The sequence below is a fragment of the Megalobrama amblycephala genome, linkage group LG11 (assembly GCF_018812025.1).
Source record: "Megalobrama amblycephala isolate DHTTF-2021 linkage group LG11, ASM1881202v1, whole genome shotgun sequence".
NCBI lineage: Eukaryota > Metazoa > Chordata > Actinopteri > Cypriniformes > Xenocyprididae > Megalobrama > Megalobrama amblycephala.
The window spans coordinates 4,249,820-4,273,883 of NC_063054.1; the positions used below are offsets into that span (position 1 = coordinate 4,249,820).

A 24,064-nucleotide genomic window follows, 5' to 3' on the forward strand; every position below is an offset into this window, starting at 1 on the left:
AACATGTTGAATAGTAGTGTAAAATATTTTGACATTACCGGTATTTTGCATTTTAAAATAGAGTCAGTAATTAAACCTTCCTCATTATTAAACAGCTGACCTATTACTCAATCAAATGTTAAATATACATTTTTTTCTATACAAAAATATTTATAAAACTTTACATTTGTTAATAACATTAGTTACCTATACAAATGTTAACATAAACATTTACAAATACATTGTTATAAACAAAAGTTGTATCTGTTAAATAACAATGAACAGTTGTAGTTTTATTAACTAAAGTTAAGATTTTGTTAACAAAGATTAAAGGGATAGTTCACCCAAAAAGTGAAAATGATCCCATGATTTACTCACCCTCAAGCCATACTAGGTGTATATGACTATCTTATTTCAGATGAACACAATCAGAGATCGATTTATAAAAATATTCTTAGTCCTTATAATGGTTGTGAATGGTAGGCCAAATTCTAAAGACAGAAAAAATTGCACCCATCCATAAAAATAAGTCAATCCATACGATGAATCCATTGATGCTGTGACGAAGCGGGAAACAGGTTTGAATCCAAATGCAAGCTTTATTTAGATAAGAGCGTAGTCGTGCAGGCCAGGTCAAAATAGGGGTAAACAGGAACAGCAAGGGACAGGCAGAATCGTGGTCACAGTACAGGCAGTAGATCAGGGCAGGCAGATATCACTCACAGGTCAGGAAACAATACACAGTCCAAAGGTATGCAGCAGAGAATCATAAACGCCATCAATTAATATGGTTTTTCATTGGGTTTCAGAAGTTATTTGGCCTTGACAATATGTGAAAAAAACTTTATCAAGGCTCTCTTTGAGCACTGAATCAGAAGTGTTGCTAATTGTTTGTTAAAGACTGTATTTGCGCTGTGACGCAGATAGCGTGAAGAATCTGAGCCGTCAATTTGACTCAGAGGGTCTGGTCTCTGTTCTTGTTGAGAGTAAACTTTGGTAATTTGAAGTGCACTGGCCTCGACACTGTGGAAGAAAACCCGTTTACACCAATGACTCATCAATGACAAACTATCAGATATTCAGTCAAGCATTAATTAAAGCTGCTGAGTTGTTATAAAAAACCAACAAATGACACATTCCATGAGTTCTTAGATGAAATAGTGACCATATAAATAAATGAAATTGACTCTTAACTGATGATGTGTACATAATAGTTTGCCTATGTGACGACCCCTGCTGTCTGTTTTCGGAAATGCATTTCGCTTGTGAATTACTTCGAAGACACCTGTTCTGGGTTAGACACCTTCAACTGAACCAAAGGAAGACTTGGGTTTTGGACTTGGCGTTTGCTTTGTGTTTGATTATTTTCACATTTTCACTTCAACACTACATTACATACACAGTCATGCACCCTTCGGTACACACTGAGACATTGTTGTTATTTTTATTTGTTTCGTCTTTATTATTTAGTGTTACTTTTTCATGTAGTTAATAAAGATTCTTTGAGCCTTAAACTTTGGTTTGCGTGCGTCCCTTGTTTTGTTGCTTCCCTTGAGCCTGGGTTACATGAGGATAAATGCAAATTTTAATAATAAATGTTTTTCATATATTCTGTGATCACTAACTGCTTCTAATGAGCATGGATAAATAGTTTTAGAAATAAAAAAATAGTTGATATAGTCTGTCTCTCTCTCTCTCTCTCTCTCTCTCTCTCTCTGTGTGTGTGTGTGTGTGTGTGTGTGTGTGTGTTCTTTATTAGTAACACTTACATTGCTTCACCTTATCTTCAGAAATGGGAATGGTCGCATTGTTTTGCACTATGGAAACCAAAAGACATCTAAAGTATGATGTTCATATAAAGAGTATAATGTATCATGTAATTTATCTCAAATTTTTGAACCACTTTACCTCTATCAGATATTTGTTTTGTCTCCTTTGTGCAGAAATCCTCGAGTTTCTCTTTTAGCAGAGAGACAGATTTTACTACATCATCATAGATGAGAGAACAGGCAGTGATTCTGAACTCTGGCAAAGAAAGTACCGGCATGACAAACCGTGCACGGAAACTCTACAGATAAACAAAGAGAAACAACAAAATCATCAAATAAATACAAATGAAGACACACCGTCCTGTTTTTCCTCAAGCTCAGTTACCTGCAGGTAATGAATGTGATCTTCTGTGTGTGAAAGCTGCTCCAGCTCAGTGTTTCTTCTCCTCAGGTCTTCAATCTCCTGCTCCAGTTGTTTCAAGAGTTCTTCAACTCGACTCACAGCAGCATGTTCCTGATCTCTGATCAGCTGTGTCACCTCAGAGCGGCTTCTCTCAATGGAACGGATCAGTTCAGTAAAGATCCTCTCACTGTCCTCCACTGCTTTCTGTGCAGAGCGCTGTCAGGACACAATACACACTGAGCTTCAGTGAGACTGGCACTAGGATCCTCTCTGATTAGAGGAGAGTCTCACCTAATTATATATTTCTGAAACAGAAATCAAATTCAGGTCTCCCAAAGCACTGTAGTGTTACATCAGAGCAATGTCCAAAAAGCTATATCTCTGATATCATGACAGGTTATCAAACTCACCTTATGAATCTTCACCTCCTCTCTCAGGCTCTGGAGTTTTTTCTCTTTGTGCCGAATTCTCTGCTGATAGTTATTTTTATTTTTCTCCAGCTGTTTCTATTGAACAAAGAAATAACAGTGCTAAGAAATGTTCAAACAGAAATGTATTTTTATATTAAATGTTATTTTATATATATTTTTTCTTTACTGACTACCAACATATGCTAAGTTTATTACAAAGCACTATTTATGTAACAGTAAGAAAAATCGGTTACACTTTAAATTTAGGTTCATTAGTTAAACATTAGTTAATGAAAATACAGTTGTTCATTGTTTGTTCATGTTAGTTCACGTGCATTAACTAATGTTAACAAGATTTTAATAATGTATTAGTAAATGTTGAAATTAACATTAACAAAGATTAATAAATGCTGTATAAGTGCATTATTAGTTCATGTTAACTAATGTAGTTAATTAATGTTAACTAATGAACCTTATTGTGAAGTTCTTTTTTAATGAATGGATAAGCAACAGGTGTGAATTGATTTGCAATTAAATCTGAATCATACAGACAGTTCACTTGTGGAATGATTTTTATTTATTTTTGGCAGTGGTTTCTCACTAAGTAAAACCACTTTAGTTTTAGTTTTACATGGTAAGATGGGGTGAGCTTCTCAGTGATTTTAGTCCCATCTGAATGTTCCTTCTCAGTAATCATTATGGACAATGTCAGTAATAATTATGGTGACTCGACTTTTATCTTCAGTAAAATGGTCCAAAATAATTACTTCAGGTAATACTAATCCTGCCCGAATTTAAATGTCTGTGATTGCTGATGTTTTGTTATCCTAATGCTACTCTTCTGTTTTTTCACCTACCTGAGCTAACGTTTGCTCATCAATTTTCAGCATGCTTTCAAGCCAAATGGCAAAAAACAAACAAACAAACAAAAAATGTCTAGATTTCACTGCTCACTTATGCAAGTTTATTATAAACAGCCACTTCTATAAACTTGTGAAGTTTAAAATAAATTAAAATTATATTAACAAATAATAAATTAAAAGGCATATACATCATACATGATGCACGCAAGCATAGCACTTGACCCTCTGTAACCCCCACATCTAGAAAACACACACTCCCACCTCTGTAATAAACAGGGAGATGTTAGTGCCGTCTGAATCGGTACATGAAATCAGATGTTGAGTGATAAAACAAAATGTCAAAAACTCAAACGTCGCTTAGAAAACTTGACCTGTCCGAATAGGGCTATTGTTTTATACTTGCTGGTGTGCTTCTAGAGACTAACAACCAACTCTTGCTTGTATATACTCTTGATTTCAAATATCAGCTGTTTCTCAAATCACTTACTGCATCTTAATTATATTTATTATCTTTTTATTACAAGCAAAGACATGACTGGATGAAAATTTCAACAGAATACAATGTTTTTTAATTATTTACTAATAAAAAATAACTAAAATAATGTTTTAAAAAATAACATAATTAGATACTCAGAGGATACAATTTAGTTAATAGGCTGCAGAATCAGCAGATGCCAGTCAGCTGCCGAGTAGTAAATTGTGTGATTTCTAGCAGATTTTGTGTTACGGATCTATCAGCCTGTGCCATCTAGAGTTTCATGGCTGAACTATATATGTAATACCTGTTTCTCTGTCCTCTCTGCTGTAGCTGTTACAGTGTCATGGTTTTTGTGCTCATCTATTGTACACAAGTAGCAAATACAGCACTGGTCAGTGCGGCAGTAGATTTCCGTGTTGAGGACAGATCATCTGCTGCAGTCGTCCAGTTGCATCGATCACTTTGTGTGGATTTCCCAAGCGAAATTCTTCATGACGTTCAAAATGAGTCTGACAGTAAGATTCCAGACACACCAGACAGGACTTGACGGCTTTGTGTTTTCTTCCAGTGCAGACGTCACACTCCACATCTCCAGATCCAGCAGGAACCGCAGCTTGGAGTTTAGTCTTCTTCAGTTTCTCCACCATTTCAGCCAAAATGGTGTTTTTACCTAAAGCAGGTCTTGGAGTGAAGGTCTGTCTGCACTGAGGGCATCTGTAAACTCCCCTCTGATCACCCTGATTCCAGCAGCCGGTAATACAGCTCATACAGTAACTGTGTCCACAAGGAATGGTTACTGGATTCTTCAGTAGATCCAGACACACTGGATACATGAACTGGTCCTGTCCCACTGAAATATTGGCTTCTACCATTTCACTGCGTATGAACAAGAGAGACGGACACAACAGCTTAAGTTGCAGGTTCTTTCAGCTGTAGAGAATTCATTTCCTGATCATTTTTCTTAGAGGCTCAAAGTGCAGAATGGTGTGTCTGTAGGGTGTGACTTCAGAGAACTTGAAAGTTAACTTTTTTTCTGAAAGGGAAATTGAAACTATAGATAAAAGTGCAGTGCTATAGGCAGCCAATAGATGTGCTCAAACACCATTTATGTGTTTGTTTGTCAGCTAGAGCTTGTCAAATCATAATGACAACACTGTAGGCCAGTGACCTTTGAAATTGGTGTGAGAAATACAAGGCATTTGCTATATCAGAACATTTGATATAGACTGCAGCAATATTCAATATAGTGTCAATGGCAGTATTAAGAAAGGTATCAAGGTTATTATAGTTCAAAATGTATACAATAATTGCCATAGCCAACTTACCTCAGAGTAGGTTTTCCTCAGCATATCACATTACTTTTGAATAAATTCCAGTATGTAAGGCAATGACTGAAGGAAAGTGAAAATACAGGGAACCCAATAGTAATTAATAAAGAATTATTAGATAATTCTGCAGGAATTAGCCTAGAACCTGAAACAGTGTACTAAAGTGAAGATTCAAGGAACCCATTAGTAATTAATAAATAATTAACACATAATTCTGACCCAACACTGAAAAAATACAGAACATGCGCACAAAGTAGTTTTTTACCATACAGAAAAAAATTCTGAACAATCTGTAGTAATGAGTCATTTTCGGTTCATTAGTTAGGCTACTTCATAGTTATATTTCTTAAACATTAATTAGTAGATAATTAATAGTAGTTCTTCAGGAGCTATGACAGAATTAATTAGTTATTGTTTAGCTAACTGTTACTTAACATAATCATAAAATTCTATTACATACTGATTAGTTAACACATCTTGCTTAGTATAGTTAACAGTAGTGACTTAAGTGTTAATGAAGAATTACCTATTAGATCTTCAGTAATTCATTATTAGTTATGCAGTAAGTAAGAAACATTATTCTAAAGTGTTACCCTATAATTGTCACAGACACGCCAGGCTCTACCATCACCCAAACACAGCGCATGTCATCACCCGAGTTCTAATCAGGCACACCTGCATCTCATCAGCAGCAGCACAAAAGACACACGCACTCACACAGTCACTGTCCGGTCTCGTTTGTACATGGTCTTACCTGTATGCTTACCTCAAGGACTCCTTCCAAGATACTTACCTGTCTCCAGCGTGTTCCCAAGTCTCCTTCATTGTTCCTCGTCTTATGTGAGTTCCACTGTGTCTTCTCAGCTCCAGTCTGTCATCTGCCTATGATATCTGCAAGAAACAAGTATCAATCCAGTATCCATATCTGTCATCTGACTAATCTGCCATCACTTACCTCTCACTGCTCCTGGTTTTTCAATAAACTATATTACCTGCATTCCAGTGTCTCTGTCCCCTTCTGTATTGTAACAATAATTTACTAATTTAATTTAATATTTCTGCCAAAATTTCAAAATGTACATTTTTCTCTTTTTATGCATAATGTAATGTGCAAAGAGAACCACAGGTGGTTTATGTTTCACAGAACCAAGATATGCTGTTGTTGTAATATTAGCTATAAAAACAGGACAGTTTTGAGTATCATTGTTTGTTGAAGCTGCTGTGCTGCTAGAGACTAACAACTAACTCTTGCTTGGATATACTCTTCTGTACTGTATGTTCATTTTTTTGTTCTTTATTGTCATTTTCTTGCCATCTTCGCTTTATTTTTCAGGAAGCATCATTTTGCTTTGCTTCAGATAATGAGACGACACCCACTCTTGCATTGCGTATTTGTCCATTTTGGGGGTGGAGCAGGGCTGTGTTTCAAACATCAACAGCGTTTCTCAGAAATCACTTACTACACCTTTAATCTTTACATAGCTTGATGTTGATCTTACTGAACTGCTGCAGTGGTTCCCGCAGGTTTCATTTCATGAATGCCGCAGCTGGGAATGGCTGCTTCCATTAACCCAGATACAAACAGAACTTAGGCAGAGGCTTTCTGAATGAGTTTGTTAGGGAGTGCAGTATTTGCTGATTGAGCGCAATCCTGTGTGAGAATCCTGTTTTTTCCTTACAAGCAGTGAAGATCAAGGATAACTGAACAATTAGAAAAAAAGTAAATAAATATAAATAAATATATTATGATTATTTATTTAATTTGCCACAAAAATTACCAGGGATGAGCTGATCCGATACTCTGTATCATTATCGGCTCCGATACTGCCATTCTTTGTCGGATCGGGTATCGGTCAGAGGAGACTGATCCAAATCTTTTCTGTGTTATTTTTAAGCCCCACAAAAGGGCTTAAAAATTAAAAATACTTAAAAATACTTGGACAATACTCAGAATTTTTGGTATCCAATCAGATCTGGCGTGTCCAAGAAAGACTGGTTTGGGTGTGACTGTGACTGTGACTTCAGGAATCTGGAAAGTTCACTTTTATAAAAGTGTCTAGGTTATTGTAGTTTAAATGTAAAGCCTTTCAAAGTCAATATTTGGTTGGTTAGCGTCAGAAAGTTAGTCCCTCTTGGTAGATGCTATATCCAGAAAACCAGTAAAATACTGCGGTAAAACTTTAATAATAAATCTTTGACAATGAGAAACATGCCAATTTCACCAAATGTGTAGTGCGTCCTGTTTTTTCTGATTAGAACCAGAATCACTTATCACTTTTTCAATTAATGGGTCAAACGGCTTTACCCAGGTGAAAAAAAAAAGTACATTTCTATAATGTACTCAAAGTGTTCTATTTTCGTGCACTGATTAATATACTGAATGTACTATCTCTGTATTTAAAAAATGTATTTAGTTACCACTTATAGTACATTTAGTTTACTACAAGTGGTAACTAAATACATTTTTTAAATACAGAGATAGTACATTAAAAGCACATTTTAGTTCAGATTTCATGCTGTCTCAAAACAGCACAGTTGAGTACACTTAGATGTTCTTAAGATTATCTTAAGAAGTACTAAAGAAGAATTTAGTATATTAAGTACAAAATTATTGCACGAAAATAGAGCACTTTAAGTACATTATTGGATTTTTTTTTCCACCTGGGTACAACAGGTGTGAATCAATTTGTGATTCAATCTGAATTATATGGACCATTCACACATGGACTGAATGGTTTCCAGTGCGTTCTCATGTAAAACACTGGATGACACTTCATAATAAAGAACAGATCACAGGTGGAAATTATAAAGTTTTTATTATCTCATAATGCTATAATAAAAAAAAACATACTATTTTTTTGTGTGTGTGTGTGTGTGTGTGTGTGTGTGTGTGTGTGTGTGTGTGTGTGTGTGTGTGTGTGTGTGTGTGTGTTCAGTAACCTCAATAACAAGCCGAATCATTTCTCCAAATAGAAAGAACTGGATTGATCAAAAATTCAAACAGAAAAACCCCCACAAAACAATTATTTGCTAAAATTAATTAAAATATTGTTGTAATTTACTGCCCCACTACCAAATCTTTATAATTACAGATAAAAACATATCATTTATCCACTGTGTCAGGTGTCAGTGTTAAGGTGCAATATTGCCACCTGAGAGCTCAACCAGGTACTGGCACTGGAGTATTTACATGTCACGATATCATAAGCGTCCTATTCATTTTAAATATTGTGGTTACCGCCAATACCGGTATAATCGTCACACCCTAAATAAACACAATATCGATATTTAATGCTTTAAATATCACAGTTATCGACAATATCGGTATATTGCTGCACTCCTAATTGATACGGATTTGATATCATTGAGTTAAAAGCTCTTTTTGAATCTGATAATGATTCTGGTATCAGCTGTGACCCTGGCATTGCAAATGGGTTTGGTCGTGACCTTGGCATTGCATATGGGTTCGGTCGTGACCCTGGCATTGCATATGAGTTCGGTAGTGGGACTGGCATTGCATATGGTCTCAGCTGTGTGCTTGGCACTATAAGGGGGTTCGGCTGTGTCTCTGTTATTGTGAAGGGACTGGTTGGTAATCCTAGCCTTTGGTATGGACTGGGTGGTGGCCCTGAAATCGTGACCAAGGAGCACGACTGTGGCACTGTAAAGGAAAGCAAAGATATTAATGTCAAACAGTCAAGCAGTAATAAAAGCTTTGAAAACAAACCACTGACATATTTCATTACAGTTATTAGCTTGAATTAGTGACAATGAGGAAAACAAACAAAGATTTACTCTGAATTTGTGTACCAGCTGGTTTAGAATATTGTACATCTATATAGCTTATACTGTAGATTTGAATAATCACATGATGAAAACAAAATTGAAGGAATGATGAAAAAAAATTAATGAAGAAATCAAAAATAATTTTGTGCATTTTATTAGTAAGACTTACATTGTATGATCTCCTCAGTAGTGGAAATGATCTCAATGTGTGTCACTATGGAAACCAACAGACATTTAAAGTATTATTTTTATGTAAAGAGAAAACTGATAAACTGATGTGTAAAGTCTTAGGTTTGTTAGATGCTTCACAGTATATAATATATATATATATATATATATATATATATATATATATATATACACACAGGGCCTTAAAATGAACATCCACCAAGCGCCAAATGCTAGTAAAAATCTGCGTTGGCGAGTATATGCTAGAGTGTCACTTGCCAGCTGGCCAGTAACATTGTATGAACATGAACAAATGTGAACGACACTCAGGACAGCGCTGCATCGTAACGAAAGCTTAAGATTTGACAAGAAGAAGATTTGAAAGGGAGCTCATTTGTTTTGCGCAGTGTGCGGAAAGTTTTGTGCAAGCACACATCCGAGCGCTCGCCCAAACAACCGTGTCAGACAGAGCATGAATACTAAACTGAGCTCTCGTTCATGTCTTCTTGCAATTTAATGGACAAATTAAAAAAAAAATTGTCAAAAAAAATAGCGAGTATCCTAGTAAACATAGTCGTTATACAGGTCATTTTCAAGCCCCTTATAGAGTGCCCCAGGGATGACGCATTTTTGTAGGCAAAACCCGGAAGTGAGTTAGCATTTTAGGACTTCCGGTTCCAACGCCGTAAAGTCTATGGGTTTTTTGAATGGGTTTTTGCTAAATCGCCTGAAATAAGGTCTGTGGTAAACAAAGCCTCTAAATACTTTCACGTTTTGATCTATGACATAAAACACACCAGTTATAACCCACTTGTGATTTTTTAAACTTTTACTGTGTCTTAAAATCGGTGGTTGCTAACAAATTGCTAAAAGGGACTACTTCCTTTGGCGGGGACTTTAGACGTCATCATGACAAACAGGACATTTTGACAGCATTTCTCATGAAAAAGTGGATAAGTATTCATAACAGCACAGATCATAATCAGCGAGCATGTTTTCTAAATAAAGTTTGAGGAAGCTTGGTGGTGACGACGTTGATCTGCGACTGGTGTGCTGTAGTCTGTTTATAACCTACTGTTAGCTTTATCTGACTACTTTATTTAGGCTTCAAAATGTATAAATGTTGTGTTAACTTGTGAAGATTATCTTGATAGACAAAACGTGTAAGTGTCATAACCCTTTGTTAAACACAGAGCTTATTTTCTGCGATTTTCCAAAAGTCTATGGGAAAAATGCATAGGGAGGGAACCCGTGCCCCGCTAACTTCCGGGTTGGCCTACAAAAACACGTCATCCCTGGGGCACTCTATTATGACCTATATTTACGTTTTAAAGTCATGCACCCTCTAGCCGGCGTAAAAAATAATGACAGTATCGTGTTACGTCTGACTTCATGAAATGACGTATGACTGTCGTTACCGATCAAAATGCTTGTTCATTTAAAGGGTCATGAAACCCCAAAACACTTTTTTTGAGATGTAAACAGATATGTATAGGCTGCACATCATTGAAAACACTAAAGGTACTCATTAATGTTATTCATAAGTGAAAAATAGTTATTTTTGCATTTTTCAGAGCGATTTCTGTCTTCCAGTTTGAAAAGCTGAGTCGGAGCAACGTCACAAAATCTGACGTCATTGTGTACTTTCGGCCCAAGTATGGGCATGGTCGAACATGCTGACGCAGACCGTTTCGAGCGATTCTCGACATATATTCATGACATAAAGCTCATTTAATCCAATCACTGCGCTGTAGTATATGCATAAGATTATAATTGCGGTATTATGCATGAGGAAGTATCACTTTTCTCGCCTCGGTCTATTGTCATTCACAGACATATCGTTGGTGTTCGTTTCTTCAGTTTTCCTGCGACGTGACCAGAGCAGAGGTTTGTGTGCATGTGGATTATATATATATATATATATATATATATATATATATATATATAAGATTTCCAAACATTCCTTCTGAATATTACTTTATATATTCCTTCTCCATTACTTTACCTTTATCAGATATCTTTTTTATCTCTTCTTTGCAGAAATCCTCAATTTTCGTTTTTAGCAGAAGGACAGATTTTCCCACATCATCATATAAGAGGTGCGAACTGGCAGTGATTCTGGGCACAACAGTGGTTTTGGGAGGAACAGAGCAAGACTCGACACTCTACAGAAAGTCATTAGAAAAGACAACATTAGAAAAGAAAGACAAACAGCATTAAAATGAAGACAGAGAAAACTGTCTTATGTTTTTCTCAAGCTGTTACCTGCAAGAAATTAATGTTGTCTGTGTGTGAAAGCTGCTCCAGCTCAGTGTTTCTTCTCCTCAGGTCTTCAATCTCCTGCTCCAGCTGTTTCAAGAGTTCTTCAACTCGACTCACAGCAGCATGTTCCTGATCTCTGATCAGCTGTGTCACCTCAGAGCGGCTTCTCTCAATTGAACGGATCAGTTCAGTAAAGATCCTCTCATTGTCCTCCACTGCTTTCTGTGCAGAGCGCTGTCAGGACACAATACACACTGAGCTTCAGTGAGACTGGCACTAGGATCCTCTCTGATTAGAGGAGAGTCTCACCAGACAATGAAATGTTTCTACCAGTATAGTATAGCCAACTCACCTTATGAGTCTTCAGAACATCTCTCAGCTCCTGAATATCTTTCTCTCTCTGCCATATTCTCTGCTGGAAGTTTGTTAGTGATTGTTCCAGATGTTTCTGTTGACAAAGAAATAATCAAAGAAATGTTCTTCTTAATAAAATCAGTTCTTTTTTGTTCATAAATAAAAAGGATTTCTTTCTTTTATCCTCAATAGGAAGATATGCTACACACATATAGTGGGATCATCTGTGTCTGAGGTTGCACATTATTGACTTCTGTGAATGGCAGTCAATGGAAATACGCCGTTTTCAGTGCAGATCCTCATTCCTTACATACACTGTAACTCAGACAGCTTCAGGAAGTCAACAAAGTCTTTGGAATGCACAACACACACGAAAGTAAAGTAATACAAAACAGATTCACAAACGCCATGTAAATGAGTAGTTTAGCATGTTTGATAGCATTTTTATTATTAATGTCAAGAACATTTCTCTGGTCCCCGCTGCCCTGGAACAGCTACATGGAGCTCGTATCTTCTCCAAGATGGACCTGCGGAGTGGGTACAACCTCATTCGCATTCGACGGGGGGATGAGTGGAAGACTGCCTTCATCACACCATCTGGCGTGATCGGGAGATACCTCCGGTTATACTGCCACCAGAACCAGGACAGCTTACTGTCACTGAGACACAGCCAACGCTCACCAACACTCAAGCATCATCACCAGATCTCCTCACTCTGCCCACTCGTTCCCTTTCCCCAGAATACTAATCACGAGCACCTGCACCTCATCACAGACACTATAAGGACTCATGGTTCCCACTTCTCATTGTCTGGTCTCGTCATACAAACCTGGACTCCTTACCCGCAACTTACCTGTTCATCCTGTTGTTGTCACCTCTTCCATCCACAAGCACAGCACCCACAGTCACAGACACCATCATGCACGCCATCTGCCAGGCACTTCTTCATCACAGCCTGTCCCATCCGGCAACCACGTCCCGCGGTAAGTTCCATCCACTTACCCGCTCAAACTGCTTCTCTTACCAGAACTACTGTCCATGTCCTTAATGCTCATAACTGTTTCAGCGCAAGCTCTCCTCGACTCCGGGTCAGCTGGGAATTTCATCAGCAACGAAATTCTCCAGAAACTGAATGTACGCCGTAAACAATGTCAGCAGGATCTTCATATACAAACCATCCAGGGAAAGCTGCTGGGGCATGATGGCATCAGACCACTGACGCTCCACATTGGCTGCCTACACTCTGAGGATATAACGTTCATGGTGCTGGAAGAATCCACCGCTGACATCAACCTGGGACACCCTTGGTTAAATCAACACCAACCACAAGTACAATGGAACACGGGTGAGATACTTAAGTGGAGTAGGGACTGTTTCTCTAAATGATGTTTTATTAACAAAATTCGGGAGGAGCAAGTTCAGATAATTAACCTAATTAGCACAGGTGGAGAGCATTCAGTTAATCAACTCAATCAATGTCAAAAGGTATAAATTCAGCAGACTGACTTCTGTTCATCTGAGAGTTTATCAGCATCCCTCCTCCACCCCATCTCCTCACTTATAGTTCTATCTACTTTTACCACACCGGGGGGAGTGCTCTGGGTTCGGGCCAAAATTCCGAGCTCGGAGCCCTCTCCCCGGACAGCACACCAAATACGCAAAACTTTACTCCATTTAATTATATGGATATGTGAACTCGTGAACTGTTTATCTTCTGTCAAGAAAATCTCTGCGAAGTTCCGATCCTCCTCTGCCAACGATTCCGAAGTTCTTCCTGTTTTCTCCACATTGATTGAAAGTCCTGAGACGGATCAGAAAACTGAAATCCCTCCTGCATATCGGGCATTCCAGGATGTGTTCAGAAAGCGGTTGGCAACGCAACTACCACCTCACCGGCTATGGGAATGTGCCATCGACCTGCTGCCTGGGGCTACTCTACCCAAGGGTAGAGTTTACCCATTGTCCATCCCAGAGCAAAAGGCCAGGGAGGAGTACGTCCAGAAAGCCCTAAAACAACAGTTCATTCAACCATCTACATCACCTGCTGCTTCAAGTTTCTTCTTCGTGGCCAAGAAGGACAGAGGCTTGAGGCCATGCATCAATTATGCCATCTCAATTCCCAAATGCTGAAGTTTAGTTATCCCCTTTCTCTGGTCCCTGCTGCCCTGGAACAGCTACATGGAGCTCGTATCTTCTCCAAGATGGACCTGCGGAGTGGGTACAACCTCATTCGCATTCGACGGGGGGATGAGTGGAAGACTGCCTTCATCACACCATCTGGCGTGATCGGGAGATACCTCCAGTTATACTGCCACCAGAACCAGGACAGCTTACTGTCACTGAGACACAGCCAATGCCCTCCAACACTCAAGCATTGTCACCAGATCTCCTCACTCTGCCCACTCGTTCACTTTCCCCGGGAATACTAATCACGAGCACCTGCACCTCATCACAGACACTATAAGGACTCATGGTTCCCACTTCTAATTGTCTGGTCTCGTCATACAAACCTGGACTCCTTACCCGCAACTTACCTGTTCATCCTGTTGTTGCATCCTTGTCTCCTGTGTCCTGTTCTTCATGTTCTCTGTGTTCACCATCCATTCCTGCAAAGACATTACCAAGTTTACCCATCAGCTAAGTGTCTATTTGATTTTGCTTGCAACTCTACTTACCATTTTGTGTGTCATCACCTGTGTTTGTGTCTCTGTTAATAAACACCTGTTATCTACATCTCTGTCTCTGTCTGAGTCTGACACATACTAATGCCATTCATGAAAGAAAGAAAATTCAATTATATGTAACAAAATTAGGAATATATATATATAAAAATGACAGTCTCCAGGTTGGTTTCTGATATTTTCCCAAAAGCCATTATTTACCCCATTAATTATAAGGATTCCAAAAAAAAAAAAAAAAAAAAAAAAAAAAAATCCAGAAGATCTGACAATTATTTAGGGGGGAAAATATGTTCATATTGTTAGGCTTAGAATTTTAATTTCAGTGATAACTAAGAATATTTCAAAAGCCCTTATTTTCACAAAGCATATCTTTTATGAGAGACATATGAAAATATATAAGTATAATGTTGTTGTGATATATATATATATTATACACATACATACAGTGCACAGCATAAATGAATACACCCTCTCTGAACAAATACAAAAGATGTATTTTCTTAGGATGTCATTAATAGCCATAAATAAGTAAACCTGATTCCAAAAAAGTTGGGACACTGTACAAATTGTGAATAAAAAAGGGATGCAATAATTTACAAATCTCAAACTTATATTTTATTCACAATAGAATATAGATAACATATTAAATGTTGAAAGTGAGACATTTTTAAATGTCATGCCAAATATTGGCTCATTTTAGATTTCACAAGAGCTACACATTCCAAAAAAGTTGTGACAGGTAGCAATAAAAGGCCAGAAAAGTTAAATGTACATATAAAGAACAGCTGGAGGACCAATTTGCAACTTATTAGGTCAATTGGCAACATGATTGGGTATAAAAAGAGCCTCTCAGAGTGGCAGTGTCTCTCAGAAGTCAAGATGGGCAGAGGATCACCAATTCCCCCAATGCTGCGGCCAAAAATAGTGGAGCAATATCAGAAAGGAGTTTCTCAGAGAAAAATTGCAAAGAGTTTGAAGTTATCATCATCTACAGTGCATAATATCATCCAAAGATTCAGAGAATCTGGAACAATCTCTGTGCGTAAGGGTCAAGGCCGGAAAACCATACTGGATGCCCGTGATCTTCGGGCCCTTACACGGCACTGCATCACATACAGGAATGCTACTGTAATGGAAATCACAACATGGGCTCAGGAATACTTCCAGAAAACATGTGTCGGTGAACACAATCCACCGTGCCATTCGCCGTTGCCGGCTAAAACTCTATAGGTCAAAAAAGAAGCCATATTTAAACATGATCAAGAAGCGCAGGTGTTTTCTCTGGGCCAAGGCTCATTTAAAATGGACTGTGGCAAAGTGGAAAACTGTTCTGTGGTCAGACGAATCAAAATTTGAAGTTCTTTTTGGAAAACTGGGACGCCATGTCATCCGGACTAAAGAGGACAAGGACAACCCAAGTTGTTATCAGCGCTCAGTTCAGAAGCCTGCATCTCTGATGGTATGGGGTTGCATGAGTGCGTGTGGCATGGGCAGCTTACACATCTGGAAAGGCACCATCAATGCTGAAAGGTATATCAAAGTTCTAGAGCAACATATGCTCCCATCCAGACGTCGTCTCTTTCAGGAAAGACCTTGCATTTTCCAACATGACATTGCCAGACCACATACTGCATCGATTACAACATCATGGCTGCGTAGAAGAAGGATCCGGGTACTGAAATAGCCAGCCTGCAGTCCAGATCTTTCACCCATAGAAAACATTTGGTGCATCATAAAGAGGAAGATGCGACAAAGAAGACCTAAGACAGCTGAGCAACTAAAAGTCTGTATTAGACGAGAATTCCTATTCCTAAACTTGAGGAACTTGTCTCCTCAGTCCCCAGACTGTTGCAGACTGAGGGGATGCCACACAGTGGTAAACATGGCCTTGTCCCAACTTTTTTTCAAGTTGGGACGGAGATGTGTTGATGCCATGAAATTTAAAGGGTTAATTCACCCAAAAATGAAAATTATGTCATTAATGACTCACCCTCATGTCATTCCACACCCGTAAGACCTCCATTCATCTTCGGAACACAGTTTAAGATATTTTAGATTTAGTCCGAGAGCTTTCTGTCCATCCATTGAAAATGTGTGTGCAGTATACTTTCCATGTCCATAAAGGTAATAAAAACATCATCAAAGTAGTCCATGTGACATCAGTGGGTTAGTTAGAAGTTTTTGAAGCATCATATATAGATTTTGGTCCAAAAATAATAAAAAATGTGACTTTATTCAGCATTGTATTCTCTTCCGGAATCCTTTCCATTGAATTGATTCCATTGAATTGATTCCATTGAATCCTTTCATCTGTCGGCATTGGTAATGCACTTTTACGTCATTGTTTTTGGCGATTAGGACATCCGCGACATGCACACTTACGCACCATTTTAAAAAACAGCTTGAATACAGCGTGCGTCTCCCTCAGACTGTAAACGAAACTCTGGCGCACCAGATAACACGTCAGCAGCGTCTTACGTCAGCAGTGCGCTGCGGTTCACTGAACCTGAGTCGTTAACCCGGATGAACAACAGACCCGGAAGAGAATACAATGCTGAATAAAGTCGTAGTTTTTGTTATTTTTGGACCAAAATGTATTTTAGATGCTTCAAAAACTTTTAACTAACCCACTGATGTCACATGGACTACTTTGATGATGTTTTTATTACCTTTCTGGACATGGACAGTATACCGTACATACATACATTTTCAATGGAGGGACAGAAAGCTCTCGGACTGAATCTAAAATATCTTAAACTGTGTTCTGAAGATGAACGGAGGTCTTACGGGTTTGGAACGACATGAGGGTGAGTCATTAATGACATCATTTTCATTTTTGGGTGAACTAACCCTTTAAAATCAAATTATTTTTCCCTTAAAATGATACATTTTCTCAGTTTAAACATTTGATATGTCATCTATGATGTATTCTGAATAAAATTTGAAAGTTCCACATCATTGCATTCTGTTTTTATTCACAATTTGTACAGTGTCCCAACTTTTTAGGAATCGGGTTTGTGTAAATATATACATTATATATACACAAACACAAAAGAATGAAAAGTGGTTTATATATATATATATATATATATATATATATATATATATATATATATATATTTTTTTTTTTTTTTTTTTTTTTTTTTCATTCTAATGTTTGTGGTTTGTTAAAAAGTAATATTTTAACTCATACTAAAACATACTAAAAGCAAAAACTCTGAAAAACAAAACATAAAGACTCGTCTAATGTAAAAGGTAAATGATAATACGTTTTCCGAAATTAATATTTGAAAGATTTATCATAATATTAAACAATCATGTTTATGTGCATAACTTTATTAATATTGATGGTCCATTTTGTCATGTCATCACCAGCACACTGCCCTATAGCTTTAGTTCACCCTCCTCCTCTATTTGCCAACAACAACAAAAACGAGCCTCTTCTTGGTGCACAAATATTAATTATTCTTAAACCAGAAAAAAAGTGAAAAATTTTACTTACTACATGCTAAATTATAATGACAAATAAAACAACATTTTAACAACAATAATAAATATTCCAAGACAGCAATTATTGTATTTACCTGTTTCTCTGTCCTCTCTGCTGTAGCTGTTACAGTGTCATGGTTTTTGTGCTCATCTATTGTACACAAGTAGCAAATACAGCACTGGTCAGTGCGGCAGTAGATTTCCAATTGTTTACCGTGTTGAGGACAGATCATCTGCTGCAGTCGTCCAGTTGCATCGATCACTTTGTGTGGATTTCCCAAGCGAAATTCTTCATGACGTTCAAAATGAGTCTGACAGTAAGATTCCAGACACACCAGACAGGACTTGACGGCTTTGTGTTTTCTTCCAGTGCAGACGTCACACTCCACATCTCCAGATCCATCAGGAACAGCAGCTTGGAGTTTAGTCTTCTTCAGTTTCTCCACCATTTCAGCAAACACCACATTCTTACATAAGGCAGGTCTTGGAGTGAAGGTCTGTCTGCACTGAGGGCATCTGTAAACTCCCCTCTGATCACCCTGATTCCAGCAGCCGGTAATACAGCTCATACAGTAACTGTGTCCACAAGGAATGGTTACTGGATTCTTCAGTAGATCCAGACACACTGGACACATAAACTCATCCTGTCCCACTGAAATATTGGCTTCTGCCATTTCACTGCATATGAACTCAGATCAAACAGCAGCTCAACAATGACTTACACTGCAGGTTCTTTCAGCTAAAGAGTTGAAATAGTTTCCGCATTCTGTATACATTAGACATGCTCAAGGAAATAAAAATACCTGTTTTGTAAGGTGAGGGAACTGGTTTCAGGGAACTGGAATGTTTTCTCTGGAAAGTTTTGTGTATTAAAAGTGAAACTGTGATACTGCAGTGATAGAGGCAAACAGTAAAGGTCCAAAACACTGCTTTCAAACCATATTCTACATCTGCAAAAGTTGGCCAGTAATATTTGATTTGAGATATTTAGACTTTAGATGTTATGTCCCTGTGAGAAAAGTAGTGTTTTGTGATGCGTCTCTAAGCACCTTTACCTTATTTTTATTATTCTCAGGTTAGGTAAGTGTCACGTAATGCACACAGACAAGGTGTTAGGATCCAAGCGCAGCTTTATTATATAGGGTAATCCAAAGTTGTAAATCCAGAAAAGAGGCAAGGGTCAAACACCAAGGGAAACAGTCCACAAAACACAGAAAACCAGGGATACACGGTGCACATAACACAAAACAACGAACCACAAACAAAGGCAGAAACAACTGAGTATAAATAGACAGACACTAATGAACATAACACAAGACAGCTGGGTGCAATGAAGGGGTAATGAGTCCAGGAGTGGGTTATGGGAAATACAGTTCACAAAAGGGGTGAGGAACAGTCCGGGTAGGAGTGCCCTCTAGAGGCAGACAAGGGCACTCCCAGTAATGATCATGACAGTAAGAAAGTCAAGTCTGACCTAAATTATAAGCATTTTAAAAATACTTACAATCAGACAGAAGACTTCTCCGTGGTCTGTTCAGGCTCAACGACTTAAATTAATGCCACATGAGTCCGAGTTTAGTTATAAAGTTATAAGTTCATTTATTTATTACATTAGTATTACTAGCATTACACATATTCTACTAACATTCTTTACAAGTGTTACAGTAGAGACACCGGAGACAGATGTAAAAGCAGTTTGGATGTTTATTTGAATAATCAGCAGAGCAACAGGTAAGTGCAATAATGGATATGATGAACTTGGAGATGAAAGAGAGGTAATACTGTCCTTTGTTTGTATTGCAGATGCAGGTCAATGAAGATGTTGGAGCTGGCAGACGGGAACACTCACACACACAGGTAGGTAGAGACACGAGAAGACCAGGAGACGATGGAGACGATGGAGAGTATGGAGACAGGTAAGTATCGTTTTGGGAGTCCTTGAGGTAAGCATACAACTTGTGTATAACGAACGAGACCGGACAATGTGTGTGTGTGAGTGTGGGGCTTAAGTAGTGCGGTGATGATTGTGATAATGAGTTGCAGGTGGCGGTGATCAGTACTCCGGTGATTGAGTGCGTGGGTAAGGGAGTGAGGTGGAACCTGACGTGTCTGTGACAGTACCCCCCCTCCCACGGCCCGCTCCTGAGGGCCGAGGACCCCGACGTCGTGGTGGTCGTCCTCGAGGTCGCGGGGCAGGTCTGTCTGGGTGGTTGGTGTGGAAAGTCTGTAACAGAGTAGGATCAAGGATATCATTCTTGGGGACCCATGAGAGTTCCTCGGGGCCATAGCCTTCCCAATCCACCAGGTATTCTAAGAGACCACCACGGCGCCGGGAGTCCAGGATCTCTCGCACCACGTAAGCAGTTCCATCGTCCAGGATGAGTGGAAGGGGGGGCTCGGCGGCTGCCACGTCAGGTTCTGTGGAAGGAAGAACAGAAGGGTGGTGAGGTTTTAATAGTGACATGTGGAAGGTGGGATGAATTCTTTTGTACTGTGCAGGAAGTTGTAGTCTGTAGGTGACGGGGTTGATCTGTCGAAGGATGGTGAACGGGCCAATGAAGCGGGGACTCAGCTTCTTGCAGGGCAGGCGCATCCTGATGTCTCTGGTGGACAGCCAGACCTGGTGGTGAGCTAAGTCCCATACCCTCTCGCTCTCCTGGAACCAGTAGTCAACTGCAGGAACGTTGGAGGGTTCCCCGTCCCAGGGGAACAGTGGGGGTTGGAAACCGAGTACGCATTGGAAAGGTGTTAATCCAGTAGTGGCTTGACGGAGGGAGTTCTGGGCGTACTCGGCCCAACCCAGGTACTGGTTCCAGGAGTCCTGGTGGCCGTGACAGAAGGTACGCAGGAAGCGGCCGATCTCCTGGATCTTCCGTTCCGTCTGCCCGTTCGACTGAGGATGGTATCCAGACGATAGGCTGACGGTCACACCCAGGAGGGAGAAGAACGCCTTCCAGACTCGAGAGACGAATTGAGGTCCTCTGTCAGAGACTATATCTTCGGGGATTCCATAGTGATGGAAGACATGGTTGAACATTAATTCCGCTGTGGCCATGGCAGTCGGTAGACCTTCCAGGGGTATTAGACGGCAGGCTTTGGAGAAACGGTCTACGACGACCAGAATGCAGGTGTGACCATCAGACTCTGGGAGATCGGTGACGAAGTCCACTCCCAGGTGTGACCAGGGTCTCTCAGGAACGGGCAGAGGATTGAGCTTGCCGGTTGGAAGATGGCGTGGGCTCTTGGAGATGGCGCACTCCCTGCAGCCCTGCACGTACCTTCTGACGTCGCTGGCCATGTTGGGCCACCAGAAGCGCTGTTTAAGCAGCGAGAGGGTCTCATTGACCCCCGGGTGACCAGTGTCAAGTGAAGAATGAACGGAGTGCAGGAGTGGAGTGCGTCGTGTCCGGGTGATGTAGCGTAAGCCTTGGGGCAACCCGGCGGAGTGCGTGAGGAGGCATTGGAGGAGGGTAAGGTCTCTTCTGACCATTCGATGGGGCTCACGAAGATGGTTTCAGGCAGGATAGGTTCAGGTTCGTCGCTCCTTTCCTCGGGAGCGTGGAGACATGAGAGAGCATCGGCTTTGAGGTTCTTGGCACCAGGGAGGTATGAAATGGTGAAGTTGAATCGTGAGAAGAACATTGCCCACCGGGCTTGACGAGGGTTGAGTCGCTTAGCAGCTTTCAGATACTCGAGGTTCTTATGGTCAGTTAGAACTTGGAATGGGTGGTTTGCTCCCTCCAACCAATGCCTCCACTCCTCAAGGGCGAGCTTGACAGCCAGGAGTTCGCGGTCCCCGATATCATAGTTCACCTCCGCCGGGTTGAGCTTACGGGAGAAGAAGGCGCATGGATGGCGCCAACTTGGATTCCCCTGCTGCTGCGATAGTACCGCTCCCACTCCGGTGGTGGAGGCGTCCACCTCCACGACGAATGGCAGGTCTGGATTGGGGTGGACGAGGAGGGGAGCGGTGGTGAAGGCCTTCTTGAGCGACTCAAAAGCTTCTGTGGCAGGTTGGGACCAGGACAGAGACTTGGGCTGCTTCCGGAGGAGGTTGGTGAGTGGACTGACAATGGTGCTGTAATTCTTGATGAACCGACGGTAGAAATTGGAAAATCCGAGGAAACGTTGGAGTTCTTTTATGGTACTTGGAGTGGGCCAGTTCTGGATGGCAGAAACCTTCCCCTCGTCCATCCGGATGCCACTGTGGTCAATCACATATCCCAGGAAGTGGACTAAGGGCTGATGGAACGAGCACTTCTCTGCTTTTAGGAAGAGATGGAACTGCCGTGAGCGCTTGAGGACCTCCGCAACGTGGTGGCGATGTTCGGCCAAGCTCCGGGAGTAGATGAGGATGTCATCAATATACACGAGAACGAACTTGTGGAGGAACTCCCGGAGCACCTCATGGATGAAATCCTGGAATACGGAGGGGGCGTTGACCAGGCCATACGGCATAACTAGGTATTCATAGTGGCCGGTGGGCGTGACGAAGGCGGTCTTCCACTCATCCCCCTCGCGTATCCGGATGAGGTTGTACGCGCTGCGGAGGTCCAGCTTGGTGAACACAGTGGCACCGCGGAGATGTTCCAGGGCCGCTGGGACGAGGGAAGTGGGTACCGGAATTTCACAGTTATCTTGTTTAATGAGCGGTAATCAATGCAAGGCCTCAAGCCTCCGTCCTTCTTGGCCACGAAGAAGAAGCTTGAAGCAGCAGGGGAAGTAGACGGGCGGATGTATCCTTGATTAAGGGCCTCTTTGATGTATTCCTCCATGGCCTTCTCCTCCGGTACTGACAGGGGGTATATGCGTCCCCTGGGCACTGGTTCACCCGGTAACAGATCGATGGCACAGTCCCATGGCCGGTGTGGAGGAAGCTTGGAGGCGCGTTGCGGGCAGAAGACGTCACTGAAGGGGGCGTAGTCGGGTGGAACTTCGACGGAGCGTTTTTCCACAGGAATTTCGATGGAGGTAGCGTTGATGGAGAGACTTGTGGAGAGAGGAGATCTTGGAATAGGAAGTTCTGGAAAACAGCCAGGGAAACAGTGGTCGCCCCACTTCAGGACTTCGCCATGAGATGTTGGGATTGTGGAGTTCCAGCCACGGGCGCCCTAGAACCACGTCAGCGGTGGATTCCTCCAGAACCAGCAGATGGATGGATTCAGTGTGGAAGATACCCACGTGCAGTTGAAGGGGTCCAGTAACGCGTCGAATCATCTTGCGGCTCAGGGGTTTGCCCGTGATAGAGTGGACCTGGTAGTTAATCGGAGAAGGCGAGGTCTTGATCCCGAGGTGTCGACAGAGGGCGCCGGAGATGAAGTTTCCTGCTGACCCTGAATCGAGGAGCGCCACCACTGGAATGGAAGCATTAGCAGCAGTAAGGTTTACTACAGTAGTGAGTGGTTTCATCTTTTGGATAGAGGGAATGATAGCACTCACCACGGGTCGAGGAGGACGGGTTGGGCATGTGGAGATGACATGCCCAGGAGATCCACAGTATAAGCATAGATTCAGGGTCAGCCTTCTCTGTCTTTCTGTGGGTGACAAAACGGGAGTTATCCACTTGCATGGGCTCGGGGGCTGGTTCTGGGGAGCTGATGGGTTCGGACCGACGGAGGAGAGGTGTAGTCTGTGGCTGGCCCTGGTGCTCGAGGAGACACGACTGCATACGAGAACCCACGCGGATGGCGAGTTGGATGAATCTTTCAAGTCCTAGGGAGTCCTCGTATGCAGCGAGATGCAGCCGCACATTAGGCTCCAGACCTTGTTGAAAGGTAGTGATGAGGGCTTGTTCATTCCATCCGCTGGTTGCGGCGAGCGTTCTGAACTGCAAGGCATAATCGTTAACAGTCTTATTTCCTTGTTTCAAATTGTACAATTTCTCACCAGTTGAAGAATCAGCCAAGGGTTTTCCGAAAACTTCTCTGAAATGGGTGACGAATGCCGTGTAGGATTTGACAACTGATCCTTTTTGAGTCCAGAGAGAATCTGCCCATTGTAGGGCCTTACCTTGCAGTTGGGAAATAATGAACGCTATTTTCGCCGTATCGGTGGGGTAGAGGTGCGGCTGCATCTCCAGGACCAACTCACACTG

At 41.0% G+C, this 24,064-nt stretch overlaps 1 protein-coding gene and 1 pseudogene across 1 annotated transcript; both read right to left on the reverse strand.

Moving 5' to 3' along the window:
- Positions 1-347: 347 nt before the first annotated feature.
- On the reverse strand, positions 348-6,208 carry LOC125278988 (annotated as a pseudogene).
- Positions 6,209-8,106: 1,898 nt separating this feature from the next.
- LOC125278960 (E3 ubiquitin/ISG15 ligase TRIM25-like) lies at positions 8,107-18,700 on the reverse strand. The gene is made up of 6 exons (XM_048208401.1): positions 18,066-18,700; positions 11,799-11,894; positions 11,450-11,680; positions 11,190-11,349; positions 9,186-9,230; positions 8,107-8,891 (listed from the first exon to the last, which is right to left on the reverse strand). Exons 1-6 carry the CDS (start codon positions 18,642-18,644, stop codon positions 8,527-8,529), a joined length of 1,476 nt encoding a protein of 491 aa, XP_048064358.1. The 5' UTR covers positions 18,645-18,700; the 3' UTR covers positions 8,107-8,526.
- Between the last annotated feature and the right edge of the window lie 5,364 nt (positions 18,701-24,064).

Bases quoted from the DNA above. Each gene is read 5' to 3' on its own strand.
- LOC125278960 (XM_048208401.1), bottom strand. From the start codon at position 18,644: ATGGCAGAAGCCAATATTTCAGTGGGACAGGATGAGTTTATGTGTCCA. The intron at 11,681-11,798 runs GTGAGTTGGCTA...GTGTCCTGACAG, and splicing joins ATGTTCTGAAGACTCATAAG to CGCTCTGCACAGAAAGCAGT. The intron at 11,350-11,449 runs GTAACAGCTTGA...GACTTTCTGTAG, and splicing joins ACAACATTAATTTCTTGCAG to AGTGTCGAGTCTTGCTCTGT.